The sequence below is a fragment of the Tinamus guttatus genome, unplaced genomic scaffold (genome assembly GCF_059628265.1).
Source record: "Tinamus guttatus ecotype Peru unplaced genomic scaffold, ASM5962826v1 Tinamus_guttatus_pri_ptg000456l, whole genome shotgun sequence".
Classification (NCBI taxonomy): domain Eukaryota; kingdom Metazoa; phylum Chordata; class Aves; order Tinamiformes; family Tinamidae; genus Tinamus; species Tinamus guttatus.
The window spans coordinates 175498-201958 of NW_028288990.1; the positions used below are offsets into that span (position 1 = coordinate 175498).

General features: G+C 40.7%; 1 protein-coding gene and 4 non-coding genes across 5 annotated transcripts; all 5 read right to left on the minus strand.

Moving 5' to 3' along the window:
* Positions 1–368: 368 nt before the first annotated feature.
* Positions 369–26395, minus strand: WDR43 (WD repeat domain 43). The gene is made up of 18 exons (XM_088532118.1): positions 26153–26395; positions 21697–21831; positions 20686–20807; positions 14551–14671; positions 13253–13392; positions 12629–12731; positions 10811–10875; positions 10194–10365; positions 9647–9733; positions 7620–7751; positions 6993–7130; positions 6103–6189; positions 4694–4725; positions 3847–3910; positions 2919–3032; positions 2283–2352; positions 1618–1670; positions 369–1527 (listed from the first exon to the last, which is right to left on the minus strand). The coding sequence occupies exons 1-18, from the start codon at positions 26378–26380 to the stop codon at positions 1408–1410; spliced, it is 1983 nt and encodes a 660-aa protein (XP_088388244.1). The 5' UTR covers positions 26381–26395; the 3' UTR covers positions 369–1407.
* Positions 8657–8736, minus strand: LOC148593128 (small nucleolar RNA SNORD53/SNORD92). The gene has a single exon (XR_015913801.1). It is a non-coding gene; the product is annotated as a small nucleolar RNA SNORD53/SNORD92 (small nucleolar RNA).
* On the minus strand, positions 13060–13143 carry LOC148593129 (small nucleolar RNA SNORD53/SNORD92). Its single transcript, XR_015913803.1, has one exon. It is a non-coding gene; the product is annotated as a small nucleolar RNA SNORD53/SNORD92 (small nucleolar RNA).
* On the minus strand, positions 14328–14411 carry LOC148593130 (small nucleolar RNA SNORD53/SNORD92). Its single transcript, XR_015913804.1, has one exon. It is a non-coding gene; the product is annotated as a small nucleolar RNA SNORD53/SNORD92 (small nucleolar RNA).
* On the minus strand, positions 20171–20247 carry LOC148593131 (small nucleolar RNA SNORD53/SNORD92). Its single transcript, XR_015913802.1, has one exon. It is a non-coding gene; the product is annotated as a small nucleolar RNA SNORD53/SNORD92 (small nucleolar RNA).
* Positions 26396–26461: the final 66 nt, after the last annotated feature.

A 26461-nucleotide genomic window follows, 5' to 3' on the forward strand; every position in this document is an offset into this window, starting at 1 on the left:
TTACTTTCACAGTATCTCAGTAATGACATAACGGCCCACATTTACAAACTAAAGACACTAATTCCCTGTGAATTAAAACATCCCAGAGACTGGAAGCCTCTACTGCAGCCTCCCTTCCCTTAATCTCTGAAGGCAAAACACATCTCTTCCAGTCTGTCAGGAATACAAATCCAGATAACATTTCAAACCCACAGCTGTGAACAAACTAGCAGATAAAACTGGGAACATCAGGAGCCACAAAACCAAGAATAATGGATGTTTTTCACAAGACAGTAACCTTTCAGATTGGATTTCTCTTGCACTGGTTTGTATATTTCATTGTTAACAGCCACCTGTGGTCTCTCTCAACAAACACCACAGTACAGGTATTTGGTAAAGGAGATGTATATTTATTCACTTTACAAAGAGGGCAGTATCTAGTTGCAACAGCTCCATTTATAGACAAATATATTGTACATTATACTGGTGAATGGCTCAAACCTTTACCGTATTTTGCTCTTAAAAATGTGTTTATACCACTTCAGCTTCCATTAGCTGAGCAAATAGCTATCCTTGCTCTGCCACTGAGAGATTAAAAATCGGTAATAAACGTACAGCTGTGCGCTATATATTCACAAGCATTCGCCTTCTCATTTCCCTGCTTCTTTACTCCCCTTTTCCCACCCAATTCAACACAGTCTGTTCTCTGGGTTAGCATTAAACTTATATACAACCTCAATTAAAACAAATTAGGAACCAGTGATAGTTCTAATGTCCTTTTGAAGCACAAGAAAAGTCATTGATTTACACATATAAAAGTCTTGAGTTCAAATTTGTTAAAAAAGAAAAAGCCATTTTTAAGCCAGGCTTGCATTTACGTATTGCCACGGCATGGCTGAACCGATGAAGGATGGGGGGAAGAAAAGGAAATTCATAGCGAATTTAAATATTACAAAAATACTTTTTTTTTTTTTTTTTTTGAAAAAATGCAGCAGGATGCCCACTTGCTATTGCTAACTGAAGCATGAAAAGAAGTATAGACTGGTTGTCTTTGATCCTTGAATATTTGAAACAAATTCAATGTAAAGCTGAACCAAGGTTACCACACAAACAGCGGTGGCAGATTTATTTCAATTGAGATACAAATGCATGTCCACATGACAGGCATAATCTGACCATGAGGTGGAAGAAATGTTTTTATAGTAAGCACAGGGAAATAGGGCGAGAGAAGGCTGGCGTGGTTAAACATTCTGGATTCAGAAACGCACAGTGTCCCACATGTGCCTCTGCACACAGGCTGTGCATGAGTCTGCACTCCCTATATGCAACTATGCATCTTTCAACAAGATGATCCAGAATTAGAGTTCTGGTGGCCTGCTTCTTTAACCTGTTTATTCTTTTCCTTTTTTTTTTTTTTTTTTTTCTCTGTTATTCTTCTTCACTTTCATTTTCTGGTTCCAAATCAGAATCACCATTGATTTCCTTTTCAACAACCATGTCTTGTTCATCTGATTGCTCCTCTTTTTCATCATCTTCATCCCAGTTTTCCTGGAGAAAAATAAACAGGAATGTTTGAACCCTTGACACTAGCACAACTATTGTTCCAAAAAGAAAAAGATCTACTCCAACTCGACTTACATCTGAATCTTTATCCGCAATCATCTCATCATCAGACCCTTCCTCTGAGGATTCTACAACAAGAAAACAATCTTTTAGCCTGGAGAGCAGACAAACTTTAAAATGTCTTTGTTCAAACAAAACCCAGTCCCACATGTTGCTAGACCTCCTCCAACTGTGCTGTTTAAACTCCAAAACTAATGACCGCTGAAGACTATCTTGATCAAAACGAATCACGTATTAATTATTTCTGTGTGAAGTTACAGAAGACAAAATGTCCAAACTGGAAGTGTGCCTGCACACGCACTAATACTACTACCTTGAAGTTCTGCTGACTCAAACATGTGAAAGCTCTGTGAATTAATCTACCTTAGTAAAACAGCAGTTAGTACGAGAAATTTGAGGTATAAAAATAGAGTTTTGTCAGTTTAGACTAGACTCCAATTAACTGATACCTTGATTTGCACAGCAGAAATGGAAGGGAGTGAAAGGGAAAAAGAGGAGAGGAAGGAACAATCAACTGTAAAATGTCTCCATCACTTACCACTTACTTACTTGCCATGAATTTCCAACAAAAATTCTTTACCATAGATTGTCTGCTACTAGATAAGCACTAGAACATCAACAATCACCAAACATCAGCTGTTATGCAAATTCAAGAGCTACAGCTAGGATATAAAACTCACCATCCTCGTATACCAGCTTTGCAGTCTGATTAACCTCAGTAACATCCTGAACTGCTTCCGATGCTGCAACCTGAATGGAATTTGCACATTAGCCTTAGATGCAATCATGTATTCCAACCTTAAAAGTCAATAAAACTCAAAACAACATAAATGAAGTTCACATCAAGTTTCACATATATTCACTCATTTATTATGGGAGTCTAACAGCCAAATATGTAAGAAGGACATAAAGACGCAGAGATATTTGCTCTGAAGTGGCTCCGTAATTCTTATGTATATTCCTCTTTTTAAAAAGTTAAGTGTTAGCAGACATATTGGGCAGGAAAAAAATATGCAGCAGGAATGTTTATGGAAAACAAACAAGCAAAAAACCTCACATAGTGAAAAATACTATCAGTAGCAATTATACAGTTAATCCGTGTGCAGGGGGGTTGGACTAGATGATCTCTAGAGGTCCTTTCCAACCTTAACAATGCTATGATTCATGCTGTACTACTTTCAGCATTAGTAGTAAGACTGTATAACAGTTGCCCTAAGTTCCTAACAACAGGTCCCATTAAAAGCCATCACAACAGAGGTCTAAGTCTGCACAGACTATTTCTTCTGCACATCCCATGTCACTTAGCTGGAACTTACCTGGGTGATGAGAAGGAAGAGTCTTCCGTGCAGACGAGAAAGCTTTTGCAAAGTTTTTACTCTGCTCTCCATTAATTGGTATAACATTCCCAGCTGGGGAATAAGGTCCGGCAACTTGGGAGAAAGGATGAAGAAACATGAAGCTGTGGGCCAGTACCCAAATGTCATATTTTTTAAATTTTCACACCAGAGTTTTAAAGTTTTGGCCAAACAATACTTGCTCATATAATTCTAGCAAAGAAGGGAAGCAAAGAGTTCATCACCAACACTACCTTCAGCTTAATCAATTTATATTTAGCTGTGTGCAGAAGGATCATTTGTTTTCAGAACATGGCAAATCTACTTTTACTGTTTTTCTTTTCCTCTGTCATTAATACAGGTGGATGCAAACATACAGCTATATAAATGGGAACTGAACGTATGCCACTTGTGAATGTAGGAGCAGCAACATGTACAAGTTTTGATCAAATCTCCAAGAACAGGGTCCGCAAGAACAGGAAGAACTAACTGTACCCAGAGGCTACTTTTCAACAGAGTAAGCATAAGTTTATCCATCACTTGTTAAGGAATGATTTGAAGGTAAGTGCTAATACAATTTACATCAGCACAACAAATTTAGTTCCAGAAGATTTAACAACACAGGCTAGATTACTTTTGACACTTTGTCCGTTAACTTTCACCGGTATGACCAAATTTATTTTGGTTTGACTCTGGGATGACTATAATTATGTCGCAAATGACTAAGACATTTTCTAGCAAACATGGGGCAATATGGCAAAGAGGCAGATGTACAGCCACTTTACAATTTCATTTGGGCATTGCTATATGTGGATAGCAGGAGACAGATTGCTGGAGAAAGAACATTAATATATTTAGATGTTTAAATCTAGTTTTATTTACACCTGCTAACCTTCAGCATGGTACTTACTGTGGAAAGGTAGGATGCATGTAGAGTAAAAACACACTTCAGCCATCGAACCATTTGTGAGGCACTGGAAAAGAAAAATCAAACCCAAGACATTCTGATTGACAGACACCCAGTTAATCTTCTAGATGCTAAAGCAGTTCTAGTAAGAGTGCTTCACTTTCATTACACAAAAAGATAAACACAGATGGAAATATAAAAGTTTGGTTAAACAGATGAGATACCTACGTAAGTTATTTTTAGGAAAAGACAAGACATTTAAATAAAGAAGCAAATTCAGGCATGCTCAGTGTTCTGTGCTTCCAAAGTCTTTCACAGAAGATGCAGATGAATGAAAGATCAAAGCATGATATTCTTTTCCACCTACAATGAGGGAAATCTCCTTTACCAATTAAGAACAGGGAAGATTATCTTTCCTCATCAAAGCAATCCTGATAGCAATATAACAAGACTAAGGAATTTTGTTTGTTTCTAGACAAAACATCAGGGGGTGTCTAAAGGTATCTGGTTTATAAGTAATCTGAACAAGCTATACATCTGATAATCATTTTATTTTACATGCTCATCAGTTCTGAACTGTCAACATCCCAGGACTGCAGGTAGTTTCTCAGGGGTAGATGCCCAATTCAAACATCCTTTTCTCTTTATAATTTCAATTCATTCAGTTTGACAAAAAACTGTCTTGATATAAGATCTTAGCACTTACAATCAGGTCAGATTTTTTTACTTCATGATGCTACAGTTTAATTACAGCTATTACAGAAACCAACCAACAGCTAGAGGGAGGGACCAAAGCTGCCACACTGAAATATTTTGAAATAAATTAAGTCATGGGGAACTTAACACTTACCTGTATGGGTTGCCTTGCAATCTCTTTGTAAGCTAAAGGGAGCAAAAATAAAAGTCAGTAACCAAGCAATAGCAGTGCAATGACTTTATGATCTAACATTGCAACACTTATGATCCATCCATGCAACACCCCGATACTGGAGCAGAAAAGTCTCCATCCATTTCAAGTTTGCTAGAATTAACCACTGCCTGACTCCAGTCTTATATCGTTGGCTATTCCGTCCTACAGGCAGGCTGATGACCTGCAGAAGTTTAGTCTCATTATTACAATAAAACTGGAACTCAAGCTGGCAGGAATAACTAGAACAAAATCCTTTTGTGATTTTTGTGTATGTTGTCCTATATATCTGCCTAGCAGAGCAGTCACTACAAAGCTGACAGGTCGGTAAGTGTAGTTATTATCAGGTAAGGGATATTTTATAGAACAAATCCAAAGATCTGGCAAGGCAGTTACATGATGATCTCTCTATCACTAAGATTATATTGAACTCAGACTCCCTCACACAGGTCCTGCCAGAGAAATGCTGTACTCCGTTAATGGAAGTCTAAGCAGGAGTCAGGACACATGCCTAATGCCAGGCTAACACTCAAAAAGGTACAACAGGCAAATCTCAGTTAAGATGACTGTCATGACTGAAATAACCAGCACATCAAAACACAGGAGAAAAATCTGACCATTAAGTTTATGTTACAGAGAGTGATTCACATAAGAGCAACTAATAAGACTTTCAGTTTAAATACAGAAATTAAAAATAAATAAATAAATAAAAAGGCTAAGCATTACAATATTTCTGTTCAAATACAATTTTATTTATTCCACTGAATAAGCAGCTTAAAAGCTAAATCCCATTTAAAAATGATTCCCAAATGATGTTGAAGAACCCAAACATCTCAGAAGCAGTTGTGGTTCTGAGATACCTTTGAAAGTGAGACACTCCATGGAAATTGCTCCTGAATTTCCAAATGCTATCTAAACTCATTTCTCTCTAAATGTGAATCCTATTATTCTCTTATGCAAGTGTCTTGCATATTTAAGGAATTAATGCTCATTTACCTGGATCAGGCTGGCACTCCTCACTGATAATTTTCATCACCTACTTAAATAGTTTTAAAAAAGATGCAACTGTAGTAATTTGCCATTAACTAAAGAAACTTTTTCTCTTCTTTTTCCAAATTACTAAGGTCCTGTAACACCTGATGTTCTTCTTCACTGACAGTAGCACCTTTCCCTTGGTCAAAGGTTAGCCAGATAAGATGAGAGCATCAGAGATAAATTAAAAATTCTCAACTGTACAATTATCATCCAATTTTATTGCTAAAAATCAAAAGATGTATCACGGAATTCCCCCAACTTGAACAAAAGACAGAAATGATTTGTCTGACAGTACAAAAAAATGCAGTCTCTCCTACCTCATGCAGCAGTGGAATGACAGCATGTATAGGCATTCTGGCTACAGTGTTTTTTATTAAAGTTTCCTTTCTTGTGGTAAGCACTTTCTGTTAAAACGGAAAAGCATAATCTGAGAATCATTCAGCTTCAACTTGTGTTTCAGCACAATAAAGAACACTTGAATTTATATTTCCTTCTTCTTCACTATCTTCAAATGAAGGTAAATATATTAAGATTAACGATGAAAACAACATTTTTTTCTAGTCAGCTCTAGCTAACAAAATAAACCATTTGATTGACTTAAGCCATTTAAAAAAATTACCACTACCTTGGTATAACCACCCTGCTTTAAAAACAAAGCAATAAAGATAAACTAAGGAAAAATTCTCTTGTCATTTTCTCTGCCTCATTTCTGTAAAGAAATGCCTTTGACCAGTACTTGCAGCAGGTAATTTCAGAATCAAATTCCTAAAAGATTTAGCTTATTGGCCCCACTAGTCCAAGTGCAGTAAGTGGGATTACCACGTGTAGCTTTTGCCATCAATACATTTTTTCAAACAGCATCTACTCAATGGTGGTCAGGTCCAAGCACAAATTATGCTCTTGTTCAGACTGAAGAGAAGACCATTGCATTAGTAAATCACTTGTACAAAAGCAAACTTGATAAAAGTTTATCAGAAGCAGATATGCCTCAAAGTTCACAGACTAACTTTCAAAGCAAAATAGGTTAACAGGAAACAAAAAAGTCATACCATCACTATCATTTATAAATCAGGGCCTCAAGGAGCAGACTGGCAAAAAGCAGCAGGAGGAACAACAGGATATTGATGGTTCAAGGTCTTCAATTTTCAGGAAGGCTCCCTGCAAGTCTTGGCAAACAGATTAAGCGCCATATAAATATAACACTTACATTTAAAATGTCTGAATCGTTGCTTTCCAAGCCCTGCACTAAAAGTACGGCGAAGCTATCAGTTTGTGGAAGGCCACCTGGAGTTTTTACTTTGCTCACATCAATATCCAGTGCCCCCAGGCGGTCTTCAATGCTTTCCTGCAGACAATAAAAAGGGACAGTGTTGTTTCATTATTGTTTCAGTTGTTCAGCAGTTTCTCAGAAACATAAGCAGAAAGGAAAGCATCTAGCCTTCTACATCGTTCCCTCCTACTCTGCTAGGAAATAGCACAGTCTACATATCCTTTAAATGTTCTGAGAGAGAAAAGTCAGAGGAAGTAGGATAGATGCAGTCTTGACTGAGAAGTACCAGTACAGCTCGGCAGCGGGAGACAGACAGAAGTCAGTGAGGAGTCCTGCAGCAGCACAGCAAAACTACGGACAGTGTGCACAGGGCTTGCAGAAGAGAAAAGATTTTGACTACAGGAAGTCTCATTCACACAAAGAAATGACAATATTAATTTTGCCTCCACATCAAAGATTAGAATTTACCTAAACTAACTGTAATTACAACAGGATTCTGGTTTCTCCGTTACTGCTCTATTACAAAAATAAATATATAGAGAGGAATGTTTTTAAGTACTTCACCTCTGTGTCTCCTGGTTTCCTTTTGCTTTTATTTTTCTCCTTTCCTGAGAGTGGAGTTTTGATGGATGCACTATGTCCCGGAATTCCAGGCAGTAGAACCTTGGTGTCTGTGTTCACAACAGGCGTCTTGATCTAGCAGAAAGAGAGAGATGACCACATATGGATGAATTGCTACTGTCTTGGCCTTTCTTTTGAGTTTAAAGCAACAATTTTATTCTAAGATTCACACACAAGTAAAAACACAGATTTTCTTAAACTATAGAATAGGAAAATCCTCTATTTTTAAGAACCATGTATAACTTCAAACAATAGTCAGCTAATTTTTGTAACTAGCAGTACAGAGCCTATGGAATCACTTTGAATCATTTTATTTTCAAGCTTATTTCAGAGCCCTCATTGAACAGTGCTTGTTCCCAACAATGAATATGTGGGTCATCGCTAGCAACAGACACCACACACACCAACCATCAAGCCCATAAGTGACAGGCAGGTTAATTCACCTTCCACTGAAAGGTAACAACTACTCATCAATAGCTGAAAAAAATGTAGCAGTAAGAGACAGATAGCGTCTACTTCAATTGCACTGATTTTCTTTTGGAGGGAGCTCAGACGCAGAACTTATAGCCCGAATTAAACTATGACTCTGACACCAAACATAGCAACCTTAAGTTATATTAAGCATGGCAAAATCCCTAAAATGGGATCTATCTGAAATAATACAAAGATTTAGTTTTAATGGTAGTATATTCAACAACTTAGAGCACCCCTGAACTACGCTTCTTCCAGAACACTTCTGTGGAGGCTGTTTATTGACGTAGTTACCAACCCATTGAACTTTGAGTCCTGCTGGATACCTAGTAAACGATACAAATATTAACTACTAGTGAGCATATCAACATCCAGGTGCTTTGGGTAAAAAGATTTCATAAATAACAATCTGATTCAGTGGTCCAAGAACTTTACTGTAGAACTGCAATGACATTAAAACACTACCTACTTAGTTCAACAAACTACTATCATCTTTCTCTTCACAAGGCATGCTCAGACAGCCAAGAGAAATGTGTCTTCACTGGTATTCAGGAAAAAAGCGAAACCAAGTTGGAGGTCATCACAGCATGCCAAGGCATTTCTACACCTTCCTAAGCACTTCAGCTCTGTTACCAGCTGGCTCTGCAGAGAGGAGTTTACCACAAAGCTCCACCTAGCCAAGGGCCATAGCTCGTCACTAACCCATGGGTCAGCATGCGCATGCCGCCCACGCAGACCTTTGCAGCGGCATTCGGAGGTGCAACGTGCACCCTGTCGGCAGGGGCTCCCCCTTTCCAGCCCCGAGGACCCATCCTAGGAACACTTACTAGCAATTCCATCACCAGCGAAACAAGAGGAGGACAGGAAAATGTGGACGTGCAAAAGCAATGCTCATGAATACACACACCTGTTGATAAAGAACTTCATGACCTACCTCTTAACCCCTGGGGGACCCTGCATGAGGGAAAATGGTGGCCAGTGGCCTCAGTGGACACTGATGCCATTTAAACTTCAAGCTCCCATTTTCCGGTGCCATATCCCTGTGAGTAGGAACATGCAAATGCCAACTCAAGGAAGAGCCAAAATGACATCACCTTTACGGTTCTATTTCATTTTATTTAGATTAGAAAACAAAGGCACCCAAACTTCACCCCAAACCGTTAAGGCCAAACAGGCTGTACATAAACTCTAGAGTAGGAACTCATCTAGAGCCGTATGGAAGGCAAGAGACAGAGGGAATCCTCTCTATCTAAGCATGCCTGCTGGGAACAGGACTTGCTACGAGCATCTAACCATGCATCAGAGCATGCTATGACACCACAACCACAATGCACACCTCACACACAGCTCCCTCTTTGCTACAGACATCTGCTAATACTGCACTACTGCAGCCCTGAATTCATCCATCCAGAAATCCAGCCTCATTTTTGGAGAAACCAGTGATTTCTGGCAAAGTAAAAGAGAAGCAGCAATGAGACTGTATCTCACACACAGCTCACCTTTGTTACCGCCACATCTGTTTTAAGTGCCAACACTTTATGGACATCCCTTATCAAACATACGTGGGATTCAGCGGTGTTCAAAGACTATACGAGAAAAAGAAAAAAAACAGTTAACACTTGAAGTTCACCTCTGTGACTCTTTAAATTACTGAAAAAAGAGAAAAAGCTCCAGAAATATAGCGGAAAGTATTTTTTTTCCCGCTCCAGCTGCTTTGCACAGCTGCCTTTTGTTACCACATCTCTGTGTTCTGCAAGGAGGCTCACACAGGTAAACTGAACCTGTACTAAAACAAGCTTCGAGAAGCCTTTGCAATAGTCTATTCAGTAACTGATGAAATGGCAAGATTCAGTCAACAATATTGCCAAGATATATATCAAATGCAAAAAAAAAAAAAAAAAAAAAAAAAAGAGAAAAGGAAAAAAAAAGAATACAAACCACCCTCAAAAGAGCTTGAGGGCAAAAGGCCCTTGTCCCTTCCCACTCTGGGTAGGAAGGAGTCCATATTACAAAAAGTCCCCAAACTCTCTGGTATGTTTTACTTACCACTCTCTCTATGATGGGCTGTAAGGTGTTGCCATACACAAGCAGCAGAGACTGTTTGTCTGTACAAAATGCAGCTGCTAGAATAGGGACAGGTTTTGGAGTGGAGTCCTCGTTGTTTCCAGGCGTTGCTATCTGGATAGTGCAGTTTGATGTTAAGGGTTTTTTGCAGTAACTGAGTAAGGGGAGGAAAAAAAAAAAAAAGAAAGAAAAGAAAGAAATGGAAAAATTCAACCTGTTTACCTCAAAGATTCCAATATCATGTACATCTAAGCACTTTTCATTAGCAAATCATCAGCAAACTTAGCCAATTTCGGTCTTTTACAGATGGTTTGGAGGAGACATAAGGAGACAAAAACCTTGGCTAAAACAACAGTTACTAGCAAAGCACAGCACAGCCCCCAACACAAATTCTCCTTCTGCATGTTAGCTATTCCTTCCTAGCATCACATACCCAAGGAATTCACATTTCCCCCAATATGTGTCACATAACTTAAGACAGGACCAGCTGAAATGGAACTTGAGTTTTGTGCAGATGCAGGAGCTTAAATGTTCCAGCAATACCTTACAATAATCCCAAACCCTTCCCAAATACACACGCAGAACTAATATTAACTTACCCATTTAAAATATGTTCAAATAAATGCAACTGTCCATCTCTGCACACAACTGCTAACTTCACAGGCTGAAAGAAGTGAGAAAAAATCTTTTAATTAGACCAAAGGACAATCCTCCTGTAAGTGCAAGATATCAAGATTTGTTTGCATGGTTATGATTTTTTTTTTCAGTAATTAAACACACTACAGATATAACTCAGTCTATCAGGAAGGCCAAAGACAGCATAAGGAAGGCCAGAAAGGTTTAGAAAAAATATTACAAGATAAAAAGATAATTCATATAACAGTATTTTTATTGTATGTCATTATTATGAACATGTTGACAGTTTGACAACTCTCAGAGATGTGTGAGCATAAGCAGCAGTGTTTCTAAAATATGGCTCCCAACATGTCTAGAGGCACTGATGCACACAAAGGGGCTGAGGCCGCAAACATGTTTAGAAGAAAGAAATTGAGACAAGTCCTCTTATCAATTAAAAGAAAAGGGTACCTCACAGAATACTCTGTCTCCAAAATCACAGAATGGTTGAGGTTGAAAGGGACCTCTAGGGATCATCTAGTCCAACCCCCATGCTCCAGCAGGGACACCTAGAGCATGTGGCACAGGGTCACATCCAGGCGGGTTTGGAAGATCTCCAGAGAAGGAGACTCCAGAACCTCTCTGGGCAGCCTGTTCCAGGGCTCTGTCACCCTCACAGGAAAGACGTTCTTCCTCATATGAAAGTGGAACTTCCTGTGTTTCAATTTTTACCCATTACCCCTCGTCCTGTCACTGGCCACCACCGAGAAGAGTTTGGCCCCATCCTCCCTGCATTCACCCCTAAGGTACTTGTACTTGTTGATCACATCCCCTCTCAGCCTTCTCTTCTACAGGCTAATTAGGCCCAGCTCGCTTAGTCTTTCCTCAGACAGTAGATGTTCCAGTCCCTTCATCATCTTCATGGTCCTGCCGCTGGACCCTCTAGAAGCTCCATGTCCCTCTTGTCCTGGGGAGCCCAGAACTGCACCCAATACTCCAGATGCGGCCTCACCAGAGCTGAGCAGAGGGGCAGGATCACCTCCCTTGACCTGCTGGCAACACTCCTCCCGACACAGCCAGGATCCCATTGGCCTTCTTGGCCATGAGGGCACATTGCTGACTCATGGTTAACTTGTTGTCAACCAGGACACTCCCAAATCCCTCTCCGCAGAGCTTCTTATATGCAATATATGCAATAAGAGGCAGAACTAGAAACATTTATAAAGACAGCATTTCAAACTATGCTTTTTAAAGAATCTAGAGGCATCAGGGGAAGTTTTAAAGGCTGAAATAGATTATAAACAAGTTTCATATGGACATTTAAGTATTACTTAATGAAACTGGGAGACTTGGGGAATGCATGTCTCTTTACAACTCAGTAGAGACTACTTTACTCAAAATGCAGCTACCCTGCCAAAGTCATGCTAAATCAGAAAAAGCAGCACCATAACTCTATTTCAAGAATAATTTTTCTGTGACTTTTAATGCCAAGATCTAAAAAATAATTCTGATTACTAACTCGTCCTGAACAGGAAACAACTAATATTTTTTACCATCACAAGCAAAATTACCGAGGGGAAAAAGAAGTACTTAATAGCTTTGCAAAATGAGTCTTTCAAACTATCACTTATGAATGCCTATGTAACAAATATCTGCAAACCCCTGAACTAGCTAGCATTCAGATCTCATTTCTGCATAACATAAATCAACACTGTAAGCCAAAATGCTTTCTTGCCCCCCAGTAAAAGGAAACTGATGACAATTCAATATTATTGAACATAGCTACAAACTACTGCTCCTACCTCTTCTTTGACTTCTGACACAGTCAGGTCAATAAAAGTTGGTTCATCTGTTACTGTGAAAGACATCACGGCATTCTTTTCTTTCCTATCTGATCTGATTTGCCTGGAGACACAAAGAGCACACATTATTATTTACCATGGCACAAAGAGCACCCTCTGCATGTGGGAAGAAGCGCAGTATTTAAAGCCTATAAGCAATGACTGAGGTAGTATTTACCTCATCCAAAGATGAGGATGAGACTTGTGCTCTAACTAAGCTGAGGTCTCAGCTTTAAGGACTTCAATGCTCTAATTCTAAGTGCAAGGTAACCCCGTGTGAGATTAAACAAGAAGAAACTTGAGCCTAAATCCTTCAATAAGTTCAAAGAACAAGCAAGCCTATTGCATAGTATGTTCTCAGCATGGTGATTTAAGCAGCGACTACTGGAAGCATGCTCAGACACAGCCAAGGAAATTCATGTCTTCACTCAGCAATCAGTAAGGCAAAACCACAATTTATGAGATCATCACTGCATGTCTCCAGAGTGCCTCTTCTGCTTCATCACAGAATTCAGAACATACCTGCTAAAGTCTATCCTCAGTATTGACTATAAACAAAGACAGGAAAAAGAAAAGTTTACGTACCATACACTCAGTAACCGGTCATGTACAGCTCCAGACAAGAAATAAAGTCCTGTAATTCCATCAAAGGGCGTATTTTCATTCATAGGCTTCACTGTCGTAAACGTTAATGATGAAACTGATGTAGCATGGCCTGTGAAATGCTATCAGAAAAATTCAAACATTGCCACAAATAGACATATGGCAAAGATTAAAATATCAGTTAATAAAGAATATTAGGAATGATCCAAGTGTTACAATAAGTTTACAAAAAATTTGAGACATCCTTGTCAAGTATTCAGAGGCCAATTTCTTTGCATTTCTATATTTCAAGGAAAGGTTTTCTAAATCTCCCGACAATTATCAGAATTGAGAAAGTTAAACAAGGAATAAACGTCAAAATTAACGGGGCTAAGCCCATGAAAATAAAACTGCATGTGCTTGTAATGCTGTTACTGTCAAAAAACACTTTTTAATTTGCTTCATTTTCTACAAGGAAACTAGATTCACATTTTCATTTTCAGTTAAGATGAGCAAACAGGTCTCCTGACTTACTACGGTTGCTCAAACCAATCCATCCTACTTATCAAAAAAAAAATCAGTTCTTCAATTTTACTTTTGCAAATCACGTTTTTGGTCATCACAGGATGCAGGCCAGTTGCCAGATGCCAACAAGAGAACAATATGGCTCCTGAAGTAAATACTTGCTTACCCCACAGCAAGCAGCAGGAGAGATCCAAAGCCTAGTTACCAGCAGGTAACAGAGCACAGTTGCATTTACAGAACAGTCAAAACATGGTGCCTCGCTCATTTGCAAGTAAAACTAAGGAGGACACAACTTATGGGAAGTTCAGCAAAGAAACACAATCATTTAAAACAGGCTTATCACAAAGCTCAGCGTGCTCCGAGACACAAACCTCTGTCAATAGCAAGCTAATACTGGGGTGAACTGATCCTCTGGGAGAAGAGCATCAGGAAGGGACCCAGTGAAGGAAAGACAGATGGAAAGATAGACAGACAGATTAGGAGGAAAAAAAAAAAAAAAAAACACACACACAACTAACTTTACACTACAGGTTTGAGAAAGGCTGTTGGTAGTGTGCTCAGACACAGCCAAGGAATTTAATGTCCTCATTCAACTGTCAGCAAGTTGAAACCACATTTGAAGGTATCATCACAGCAACAACTTCCAGCAGTCCCAAAGCTGTCAATTGTCTCTTCACATCCAAAAAAATATCATATGTCCTATAAGCAAATACTAGATACATAATGTAAAACATACCATCTTTGTTGGTGACATCTAGTGTAACAAAGTTACTTACTCTGTAGACTTCTTTGGTCTCCAGGTCCCACAGTTTTATAGTTCTACCAGCTGAAAGCAGCATCTTCCCGTCTGGACTGATACATAGCGAGCTGACACTGCTGTTGTCTGCTTTCCACTTGCTAGAATTTGGACGGAAGATTTTTGCACGAAGGGAAAAAGATGGAGAAAAAAAAATCATTAGCATATTTTTAATTTAAAAAAAAACTGTGAGCCACGCTAAAAAACTTAAAGGAAAACTTATTTTAAAAAATCTAAAAGTTGAAGATGAGGTAAAACGTATTATGTTTCTGCTCTCCTGCCTCAAATTAGTTTACACATAATAATATGGAAACTCGACAAAAATAGAGATGTTTAAATACTGAACCATTGTCCACATTTCTTTAACTTTTGCATTTTCTCCAATCTCTATGAAAGATTCTAATACAAACCTCTCCCCCAACTTCTCTATTACCCAAAATAGGGCAACATGAGCTATACCACTTCAGGACTTCTCTTTGCATTCTAATTCAAAGAACATATACCACCTTATCTAGAAGGAATGCCTCTGAATACTAAAATCCCTGGTTTTGCTTCACAGTCTGTCACTGACAATAAACTTGGCCTCACTAACAGTCTATGAAGTCCAGGGTTCAAAGCACTGATTAAAAAAAAAAATCCTGTCATGAAATGCTTATATCTGCTTAAAAAAAGTACTGCATGATTTTCACAGGACTAAATTGCAAGAAAAGCTTAACGCTTTTTTTTTTTTTTTTAGTACTCTGCAACACATCACAGTCTGACTGCAAATAGCTGCTCTAAAACATTTTCATACAACTTGTGCATGCTTGGGCAACAGCTCTCTTCTTTCTTCCAAAGTATCACTATTATTGTATGACCGTTGTTGATGCACAGAAGCTGCAAGTTTTACTGACTACGAACTTCACAAACATTATATCTCGCACAAAATACAAAATTTTGTATTCTCTTCCAAAGAGGACAGGATTAAGAGAACTTTTAACCTAGCTCCCTTTAACGAGGTGAACATAAGGAGTTAGTTGCAAATGTGTTAAAAAGTTCGTCTAGATTAGACTGCTCAATCTAAAGAATGCAAGTCACAGCAAACATCTTAATTTTTGCTTAGGATATTCTTGATATAATTTTACGGAAAAAAAATTACAGAAGGCATCATGAAGCAAGAGGCAGCATAATGCAGATGAGTGCTCACAGAATGTTTGAGATGTGGAAAAGGTTAATAAAGAAACAAAAACAACAGCCTATAATTCATAAGGATGAGACAGGGTGGGGAGCACCTCAGTTGAAAGAACCAACGTGGTTCAAAGAACAACCAACATGCATTTCAACTCCTAACAAGGACAGCTGCAGAAACTGGCAGCTTTTCTGCTTCTGAACTTTACTGCAATAAAATCATCATGGCATGCACCCTATCAAAATGTTATTGAAATAGCAACCAGCAGAGATACAGAGTCCATCCTCATACTCACAGCTATTTTTTTCATCAGTTACATTTAACAAATGATGTGCTTAAAAAAGCTTTCAGAACAAGTCATAGCTCAAAGTTAAGTGCATCATGCCTTCATGGGTACAAGCCTGCAGAAAAGCAATATGTTTTAGAAATACTTAGGAGCAATAAACGATACCTAAGAAAGAGTTTGCTTTCCCTTTGCAGACTACCGCTCTGCAACACCTCATCTTGCCTCCTCCTTTGTAGTAACTCCCTCTTCCCCAAAAGCACGTACCTCCAACAGCGACTTCCATCTGTGCTCCGCAGATTTCCTACAGTAGTTCTATGGACTGTTTCTATAGTAATTGAAAGAGTTAAATCTATAGTCACGTGGTTTCAATTCCTTATCTAGCATTCCTTACCTCTGCTCAAAAATGCTTAGGAATTTATAAATTGAAAGAACTCTTAACACCGCTTCTGCATCGCAAAGGCAACCATTCCAAGTTCCCTGTGGGACACATAAGGATTCATTTTCCAGGTACTCCTAAGTACTAAAAGTATACAGATAATCTGAGGTACACTAAACAAACATTTATACTGAGCGCCTTGTTCCTTCTGCTCTTGTCAACACAGCTAAATTTGGGAGAATTATTATTCCACTCTTTTCAATTTTGGTAACCTTAGACACATAAAATGGGAAAGTTTTCAGGTAAAAGCGTTACACTAGATTGCTGGTGTACTTTTTAACATATTCTAGTAATGTTTTTTGTCATCCTTTTCAAAATTAGGAAATGGGACTATAATTTCCTTTTATATGTTCAATTACCATGTCAAATCTAGGAATATTTATCAATATTTTCCTAGCAGTTACTATAGTTCAATAGAAGCCAAGTACTGTCACAAAAGAGTTGCCATTATATTCAACCTTTCAGCAGTTTCTAGGAGGGGTGCTCTCCTTCATTCAATGGAAAAGACTTCAGTGGGAGTAGATGCACCCTGTGCATCAACAGGGGGTTGAGCAGCTGGTGTCACAGGCATTTCTTTGGCTTTTCTAAGGGGCAAAGTGGGGTAAAAGCAAGTTTGCCAACAGGCTTGCTAATCTAGCAGAGACAGAATTAAGCGAAGTTTTTTGTTTTGTTCTGTTGTTGTTGTTGTTTTCTGAATACAGTAACCAAAGTCCACTCTGAAGGGCCAGAGGGAAAAACCCAGGAAAAAGCATGGTAGGAAAGATTTTCACATTATCAGGATAAATCAGCATGTTGGGAGGCTATCTCAAGTGCCTGCATACAAACACAGAGTACAGGAAACAAATAGGAGGAATTAGATGCCTATGTGTAACTTCAGTGCTTCCATCTCCCTGGAATCACACAACAACAGCAGGATAGGTTGCAAGATGCGAATACTGACTTTTGGGAAGCCTCTTTAGGAAGGACAGGCTGGCAAGACAAGGAGATCTCCTCTGCGCAGTAGGGTGGCTCAAATGCAGAGCTTTGCTTTGAAACAGGCAAGAAAAACAGTTGAGCACTTTTTTGGTAAGGATCAGAAGAGACCAGACAAGGGTGAGGTGGTCTGCTACCTATCACCCAATTAAAAATAAATAGATAAAGCTTCACAGTCCCAGGCTCTGACTTTAATTACCCAACATCTGGTAAAAGGGCCACACAGGGAAGCACAAGCAATTCTGGAGACTTATGGCAAACATTGACAACAATTTCTTAATGCAGGTGATTGATGACCAGACTAAAAAAGGTGCTTTACTTGACCAGCCACTTAGAAAGGGGGAGCTGGCCACAATATGATAGTTGAGGACAACTTAGCTATAACAAGCACAAGACAATGGAATTTAAGATCCTGAGAAAAATCAAGATGAAGAGAATTACAGCCCTGGGGAGCAAACAACTTGTTCAGGGAACTGGTTGGCAGGATCCAGCTGGAGACTATTTGAAGGATAAAGGGGCCCAGGAAAGTTTGCTATCTTCTGGGATAACCTCCTTAAGGCACAAAAAATGTCCAGTCAGATGTGCAGAAAGTCACCAGATGTTGTTTGGCCAAATGGATAATTCCTGACTGAGCTCGAACACACAAGCACACACAGAAAATAAATAAATAAATAAAAATAGAGAGAAGGTGAAAGTGACAATGGACTATGGAGACAAATATAAAAACATTGCCCTGGCATACAGAGGAGATATAGGAAAACGAAATCTCAGCAGGTATTCCAACCAGCACGGAAATATGGGGGCCAAAAAAAAAAAGGGGGGGCAAAACACTGAATAGCAGGGTCACCAAGAGGCCTTCTGTGATCCTGAGCTTAGCAACTGAGTCTGAGGGAACACAGCATTACTCACAGTAAAGGATGATCAAGCTAGAGACCACTAAAGCAAATCTGATACACACATGATACTCAGTGGGATGCATCCAGAAGTGCTGATGATGTCAGTGCTATCAGGTTCTGAGTCTACCAGCTTTGCATGATCACAGAATCACAGCATGGTTGAGGTTGGAAGGAACCTCCAGAGATCATCTAGTCCAACCCCCCTGCTCCAGCAGGGACACCTAGAGCACATGGTACAGGGTGGCATTCAGGCGAGTTTGGAAGATCTCCAGAGAACTTCCTGTGTTTCAATTTATATCCATTACCCCTTGTCCTGTCACCAGCCACCACCGAGAAGAGTTTAGCCCATCCTCCCTACAATCACCTCTAAGGTACTCGTACATATTGATCAGATCCCCTCTCAGCCTTCTCTTCTGCGGGCTAAACAGGCCCAGCTCGCTTAGTCTCAGACAACAGATGCTCCAGTCCCTTCATCATCTTCATGGCCCTACGCTGGATCCTCTCTAGAAGCTCCATGTCCTTCTTGTACTGGGAAGTCCAGACCTGCACCCAATACTCCAGGTGCGGCCTCACCAGAGCTGAGCAGAGGGGCAGGATCACCTCCCTCGACCTGCTGGGAATGCTCCTCCCGATGCAGCCAGGATCCCATTGGCCTTCTTGGCCATGAGGGCACATTGCTGACTCATGGTTAACTTGTTGTCAACCAGGACTCCCAAATACCTCTCCGTGGAGCTACTTTCCAGCAGGTCAACCCCTAATCTGTACTGGTGCCTGAGGTTATTCCTCCCCAGGTGCTGGACCCTGCACTTGTCCTTGTTGAACCTCATGACATTCTCTCTGCCCAACTTGCCATCCTGTCTAGGTCTCTCTGAATGGCAGCACAGCTCTCTGGCGTGTCGGCCACTCCACCCAGTTTTGTATGGCCATGAATAGCCATTAGTGGCCATGAAGGCTTGGATAGATTTCAGATGACTGAAAAAAAAAATGCATTTCACACCTGCAAGAACAGGAAATCAGGAATCCAGGAAACAACAGGGATGATTATACAGCAAATCCACCTGGAAGCTATTTCCATGCCCACGAAGGAGAAAGAAAAAAAGTTGACTTGGAACAATCAGCATAGCTTTACCAAGAATTAACTTGTTTGCCTTCTTAATGAAACAATTGGCTTGGTGGACAAAGAGAGAGTGTGTCATTTAGCTTGATTTTAGCAAGGCTTTCAACAAAGTCCCCTGCAGTATCATCATGGCCAAATCAGAGGTATACTGACTAAGTGGATAAGACTCCATGTTTACTGAAAATTGGCCGGATTATCGAGCTCAAATAGCTCTGGTCCCTGACAGGAAGTTCAGTTGGTGTCCAGTTAGGAGTGTCACTCCTTAAGGACATACTAATCAAATAACATTACAGAAGAGGAAGAAGTGAGGCAGTTGGGTTTGCTCAATCCTAAAAGAAAGCTAAGGGCAGATCTTATGGCCATTTTCTCTTATTTTATGTCAGGGTCTCCAAGTATGCACCTCGTTCCTAAGGAAAATGGAAGAGGCTATCAACGGAGGGCTGTCTGCAGTGCCCGCACCAGCTCCAACAACAACACAAGAGTGGAAGACGTTAAAGAAAAAGTAACAAGCGTAAGTGAAAGGTCATGGTGCTATGCCACACTCACGTGCCACATACAAGGCATTTTACTGAGGTAGAGATCACCAAGACCACTCTTACAAATCTTAGTTTCTTCTTTAGAGTTTCAAAAGATTTTACCTTACTACAAAGAAAATAAATATCCCAAACACTTGGTTATCCTGCACTAAACTCCATTTTGTCCAATGGTGCTTTAAAAGCATCAGCCTGCTCAGACAGCCAAGAGGAAATGTCCGCACTGCACATCAGTAAAAAGCGAAACCAAATAGGTATCATCACAGCAAGGCACTTAAATCTGTCACACGCACTCAGCTTTGTTGGACAAGACGTTCTAGTATCTGTTCCCCCGCACTTTCAAGGGTAGTTTCTAGAAGATGTCCAGTCACATGTGTGACTGGAAGCCTACATTCCATTAGAAGTTAGCATTGAGGGACCCAAGTTTCTATCAGCTGTTTCACTTCATCTCGTCTTTTCAATACACAGAGAAAGAAATCACACTATGAGAAAACACTCTTAGCCCTTAAAAAAGCCACTTCCAAGTTCCTGGAAATTTAATACCAACAGTCGGTCTTGAATTCTGGCAACAGAGCCACCAGCAGCTGGTAGCATGAAGCCTGCATCACAGAGTGCAGCATTTCCAATAGGGCTTCACCAAAACCCCTGAAGGAAGTAATAAAAAAAAAAAGCACCAACATATTTGACTGACTACAGGCATCACTCACCACTTCACTTTGCAGGTCTGTGTGTTCCATTCCACAATGTGTTTGTCCTCTGAACAGCTATATAAAAAAGAGTTTTCTGGATGCCACCTCACACAATTTACTTTATTATCATGGCCACCATCCTACAAAAGGTAAAAAAAAAAAAAAAAAAAAAAAATCTTTAATGAACAAGTGAAGAAGCCTTGACAACTGAGTCTTCCAGACACCGACATATTAAACAAGCTTGGGGGAACTAAATTCAAATCACTGGCAACTTGAAGAGGAATGCACAGCACATAACTAACATACCCTTTTATCTTTTATCTAAATATGTTCTGCAGCATATAAAACTTCATGATTTGAAGCTGTACCAGCCAGCTCAGACTTCTCCCCAAAAAATCATCTTTGCAAATCAGCATTGAGCAAGACAAAAATAAATCACAGCAAGGTATTCTGTTTAATAAAAAAGACTAAGAGTGACTGCTCTTATTCCAGTGGGAACAATATTTTGACTTCAACTATCCCTAAAAATAAATAAATAAATAAACACCACCTGCTACCCTGCTGTTATGGAAGAGCAGCCAGTGTTTTCACAAACTGAATGAAGTCATAAATTTTAACATGAACCATTTATACTTTTCAGGTACAAACACAGCTTTTCAATAAAATGAGTTAATATAAGTTAACTAGTGTCACATGGGCACATCGTGCTTTGTAAAAGTCTTTGATTTTTCTTAATGTACACTTATCATCCACACAGCTAGGACTTAACTGTCCAACTATAAATTCCATCTACACTATTGTTTCTGAAGTAAAATAATGCATTTATGCACAATGTTAAATTTATACACTAATTTTAAAGCCAAGAATTCTCAGTGTATGTTTGTCAGTAACAACAGAAGAAGCACCATTCCAAGATTCCCAACCACTTGAATATTTACACTACTTCTATACAGGTTTGAAGCAACAGATAAAATATGTACTGTCTGAAATCATTATTTGGCAGCATGCAATGTAGAATACATTACTTACTAGTTTGCTCTGTAATTCTCCTTTTACTGTGCTATACAACAAAATGCTACCAACTGCTGTGCCAATAGCTAGGATATCTAACTGTCTGTCCACTTCCGTAACTTCAGACTTCCGTTTTTTCCTCTGAGGGCCATCCTGAAAAAAAACAAAAAGGAAAACAAGAAACAGGTTAGTTTCACCAGGTCCTCATAAAATTAGAGCAGAGGGAAAGAAACTTCTTTTCACTCAGTTTTAGACACTGTCACCAGGTGCAAACTCCGGTACAGTGCAATGTTGAAGGTACTTATACTCCTTTACCTCCATGTACAAGGTCATGAAGCTGCTATGAGTCACTTGGAAACATTTAAAGGAGAACATCTTGCTAGCCTAGCAACCACATACACGAGGGAAAAACTCACTCATTTCTTTCATAGAGTTAGCTTTCCAGAGACAGAAGATTAGCTAGATCAGAACATTTCAACTCCAAAATGAAAGTTTGTTAGTTTTTCAAGAAATGACCAGTTTATTATATCTTAAAAGCTATTCACAGCACTTTTGCAAAACCTAAATAATCATAATGCCTCTTAAAAAAGAAAGTGCCAAAGCACTTTGCAGAGGGAAGCACCTAGGACTTGAAGCTGATGGATTTATGCAGGTCCTGAAGCTGATATTACAAGTTCTCTCATAATCAGGCAACCCCCAAGTCTTTACCCTCTTGCTTTGAGGGGCAAACAAATACCTGATAGAGCAGTTTCACTTCATCTTTCTTAACCAAAAGTGTGCAAACAGAACATATCGCTGGGAAGGAAAGAAGGAACAGGAGTGTTGCTTGAGCAAATCATAACTAAGAAACCATTAAATTTATTCTCACTCAGTTAATCCCACATAAATAATCAAAACAAAATAAACAACAAAAAAATTCCATCACTTTAGAACAAGACAACATCCTCAAAGCTCCCAGCTAGTTTTTAGATTGGGCTTTGGTAAGTCTCATTATTTTTTTAAATCATGTCCAAGTATCGTCCCAGATTTAAGGAAAAAAAAAGTCACCATGGACAGTTTATGCTTCCTGTACACAGAAGACTTTTGGCAGCAATGAACAACCAGAAGAAAACAAAATACTCCTACAGAGAGATAAAACACGAGCAACCAGCTCAATATAAGCTCCATGGGGTATAGCCACCTGTCCTGCAACAGACACAGCACTCAAGAATCTTTACTCGAGCCCATAGATGTAACACTTAGCAAGCTTTCACCACAGCTCAAATTTAAAGTTTTAACAGGGCAGTACTTTGGTTCTTTGAAGAAATGAGGTTTCTGCCTATGTATGTTGAAAACATAGGAGAGTTTTCCAAAAGAAAACGTGTTTCTTTTTAAGCAAATAGAGAAATGCCATATAACTACTTTTACATCAAAAGCAAGTTCTAGAAAAAGGAAAGGATACTGGGTTTTTTTGCAAGTATTTGTTTAGACTTTGGTTCTCCTGGGAAAGGAAAAATGTTTATAAAATATAATGAAAACATAGGTGCTGAGAAACCACTGAAGTTCCAAAGCACAACCAAGTAAATCGATCAGGTTTTAAGACAATGTATGATAAGAGACTCATGTATTAACTAAACTAGTTAAGTTTTGGCACCAACACAAACTGAGCCATCCTGAAATATTTCTTTGATGTGCAAGGACAAGGAACACACAGGCCAGTGGAGATGCAAGCACAGCTTTTCTGATACTTTATCTCCTCGGGCAGTTTCATTAGTTAATCCTTCCAACTCCTCACCACCTTTTCAAAGCTAAAACACAAATGAACAAGCTTTCTCTTTTTCCTTTGCATTTTTAGTCATTTAACTAAAATTCATTAACTCTCCTCCCATTTCCATTTGTTATAACTAACCTTCCTTGATAGAATGCAGAAGGTATCATTACACTGCAACAAAATCACAGGGAAGGCCACTGATTTCCACAGTTAATGAGAAAGCTAAGGGCAATGAAAGTTTATCAAAACATTTTTTTTAACATCCTAATTCTTTATTGACAAGCCTTCATTGGAATAACTAATGGGGCATTTTATCACAAAGTTCTGCTTCAAGAAAATACCAGTGGAAATTCAGACACCAATTAGTGTTGGAAATGTCTAAAAAATAAACTCTGAGAACTAAGAAATCAAACTTATTTCTTGACTCTCTTTAGATAGCACATAGACAAGATTCTTGCAAACTTGCTGCAGAGATGCACGTGAAACTTTCTTGTACTTCAGGACCTTAAACATGAGAACATCAACTTTCACAGATAGGGTGTGGGAGCTTAACTAGACCAAGCATCAGTCTCTTTTGCATTTTCAGATTTATGGGAACTTCAGTATTTAGAATTTTTTTTTTTAACTTTCACAGAAAAGCCACTGTGTTTTAATTAGTAATGAAGATTTAAAAATAAGTTAAAAGTTAGAGATATTCACGTGGTCTTCCATAATGCTCTTTTCTTTGAGTTTGGCAGACACTGACATTGAGAGTTGCCTCCACTGAAGAAATCACATCCCATCTGCTCAGATAAAAACTATTTAAAGCACTGCAGGACAGCCCTGAACAATCAGGGAGCTGAAGATGGCAGAATAGTTATCATGAAGAAACTGGAAGGAGCTGTTTTGAAAGTCTGGTGGACCAGGCACTGTTGCAGAAGGCACCAACGCGTGGAAAGGGACGTGATGAACATGAGAAGTGGGAAGAACTCACACTACTACCTGTGCAGGAAGATCCCAGTAAAGCACCACAATACCAGCAATTCCAAAACGTGGGCTCCACCACACATTCAGCCACCCTTCTTAAAGTTCAGAGGCTGAGTTGGTGAACTGATAAGAACAGAAAGATTTTCCTCCCTCACATGGGTCATCAGTGCTTTGTGCACTTCAAAATACTTGTTACAGTATTTTCAATATACTGAATCATCTATATGCCAGAGCTGGGAGCTCAGAACCTCATTTCTAGTACTCCCCTCTAAAAACATGGCCTTCGTTAACATGGCAAGAGTCCCCATATACTTAGCTTGCACAGGTGTAACTTGGCCAAACATCACTTCTAAATATCTAGCAGTACAATGTTACTGCTTAACACCAGATACTATTACTAGCTACAGAGGTGCTCATTCGCCAGCAAAATATATATATAAAAAAAAAAGAAAGAAAGGCTAAATAATGTTAGAAAAGAGTGCAACACAAGGTATTTGGCAGACCCATCACAGCTTCAGTTCAGTTTGAGGCCAAAGTAATGAATTAGAAAAGGACACAGGATACATATTTCCAGGCACGGAACGCTTTCCAGCTCCACTTGAAAATGTACCAACTTTCGAGCACTTGACAGCATCCACACTACTGCGATGATAGAGAGCACCTGAACACAGCCAGATGTTGTCTGATGAAGTCCCTTCTTGGGGCAGTCCTACAAAAAGGCTGAATTGCAGCATCTGCGACATCTGGGGTGACTCTCTAGAACGACCAGCATTTTTCAGTACTTACCTACTGTAGCACAGGAGTGCTCTGGGGCAGGGTTTGAAAGTGCATAACAGACAGCAGAGATCAGCCCCATTTTAACATGCACGTTTCACTTTGGACACAAGAAAGAGTGCAGAAGCACCTACAGGGTTTTAGTTAGTGCTTGTATCCTTTTCTCCTTCTGCCTTCAAAGCTGCATTTCAAACAAGTTAAAGGAGGATCAACCTAAAGCTAATGGGCTCCACCACACATTCAGATGCCTGTCTTAAAGTTTACGGAGTTTGAGCCAGTAAACTGATAAAAACAGAAAGTTTCTCTTCCCTCGCACAAGTTATCAGTGCTGAGAGCACTTGCAAATACTCCGTATGGTATTTTCAGCATATTAAATCAGTTGTACAGCTGGGTGTGTATGGAAAGCCCTGGGTCACAGTGCTTCCAGAGCAGAGGGGATGGACAGTGTCGCCGCACCCCTGCACGACTCAGGCTCAAGAAACAGCCCGTTTGGGGAAACGGAGACCCCGGCAGCACGCAGGCCCCGGCGGCCCCTTACAGGGCCTTTCTGCGGGCATGTCCAGGCTGAGCACTCCCTTGGGCGGCCTTCGCTGCGCCGAGCTCACGGCGGGCGCCCCCCAGTCCCGCCACGGCCGGAGCGCGCCAGCAAGTCCCTGGGTGCTGCTGCGCGCTGCCCTGCCCGGCGCCCCAACACGTGCGGCGGCCTCGTCCCCCGGGAGCCACGCGGGCCGGGCCGCCACGAGGCGGGAGGGCCGCGGCCGCAACGCGGCCCTGGGTGGCAGCGGAGAAGCAAGGAGGTAACGGCCCGGGGACCCCGCGTGCCCCGCGGCCCCTCGCCCCGCTCCCCGCCGCGGGGCGGGCCAAGGCCGCGGCGCCCCCCGTCCCGGCGCCCGCGCCGCCACATGGCGCCCAGAGGGCGGGGCGGAGCGGAGCGCGGCGCGGCGGCCACGCGGCCAGCCCCGGCCCCGCTCCCGCTCCCCGTACCTTGGAGAGGGGCTGCCGGCCGCCTGGCGGCGCCCAGGCCAGGCAGGTGCAGGCAGCGCTCAGGTGAGCAGAGGGCACGTACTCGTGCTGCAGGCGGCTGCCCGCCGTCTCCCACACGCGCAGCCGCCCATCCGCGCCGCACACGGCGAGCGAGCGCCGCTCGCCGAGCGAGAAGGCGCACAGGGCCCGCGCCGCCGCCTCGCCACCGCCGCCGCCGCGCGCCGCCATGTCGCTCCCGGCCCGGCCCTGCGCCCCGCGCGCTGCGCGCCCCGCCGCGCCGGCGCACCAGCGGCCACGTGCTCGCGCTCC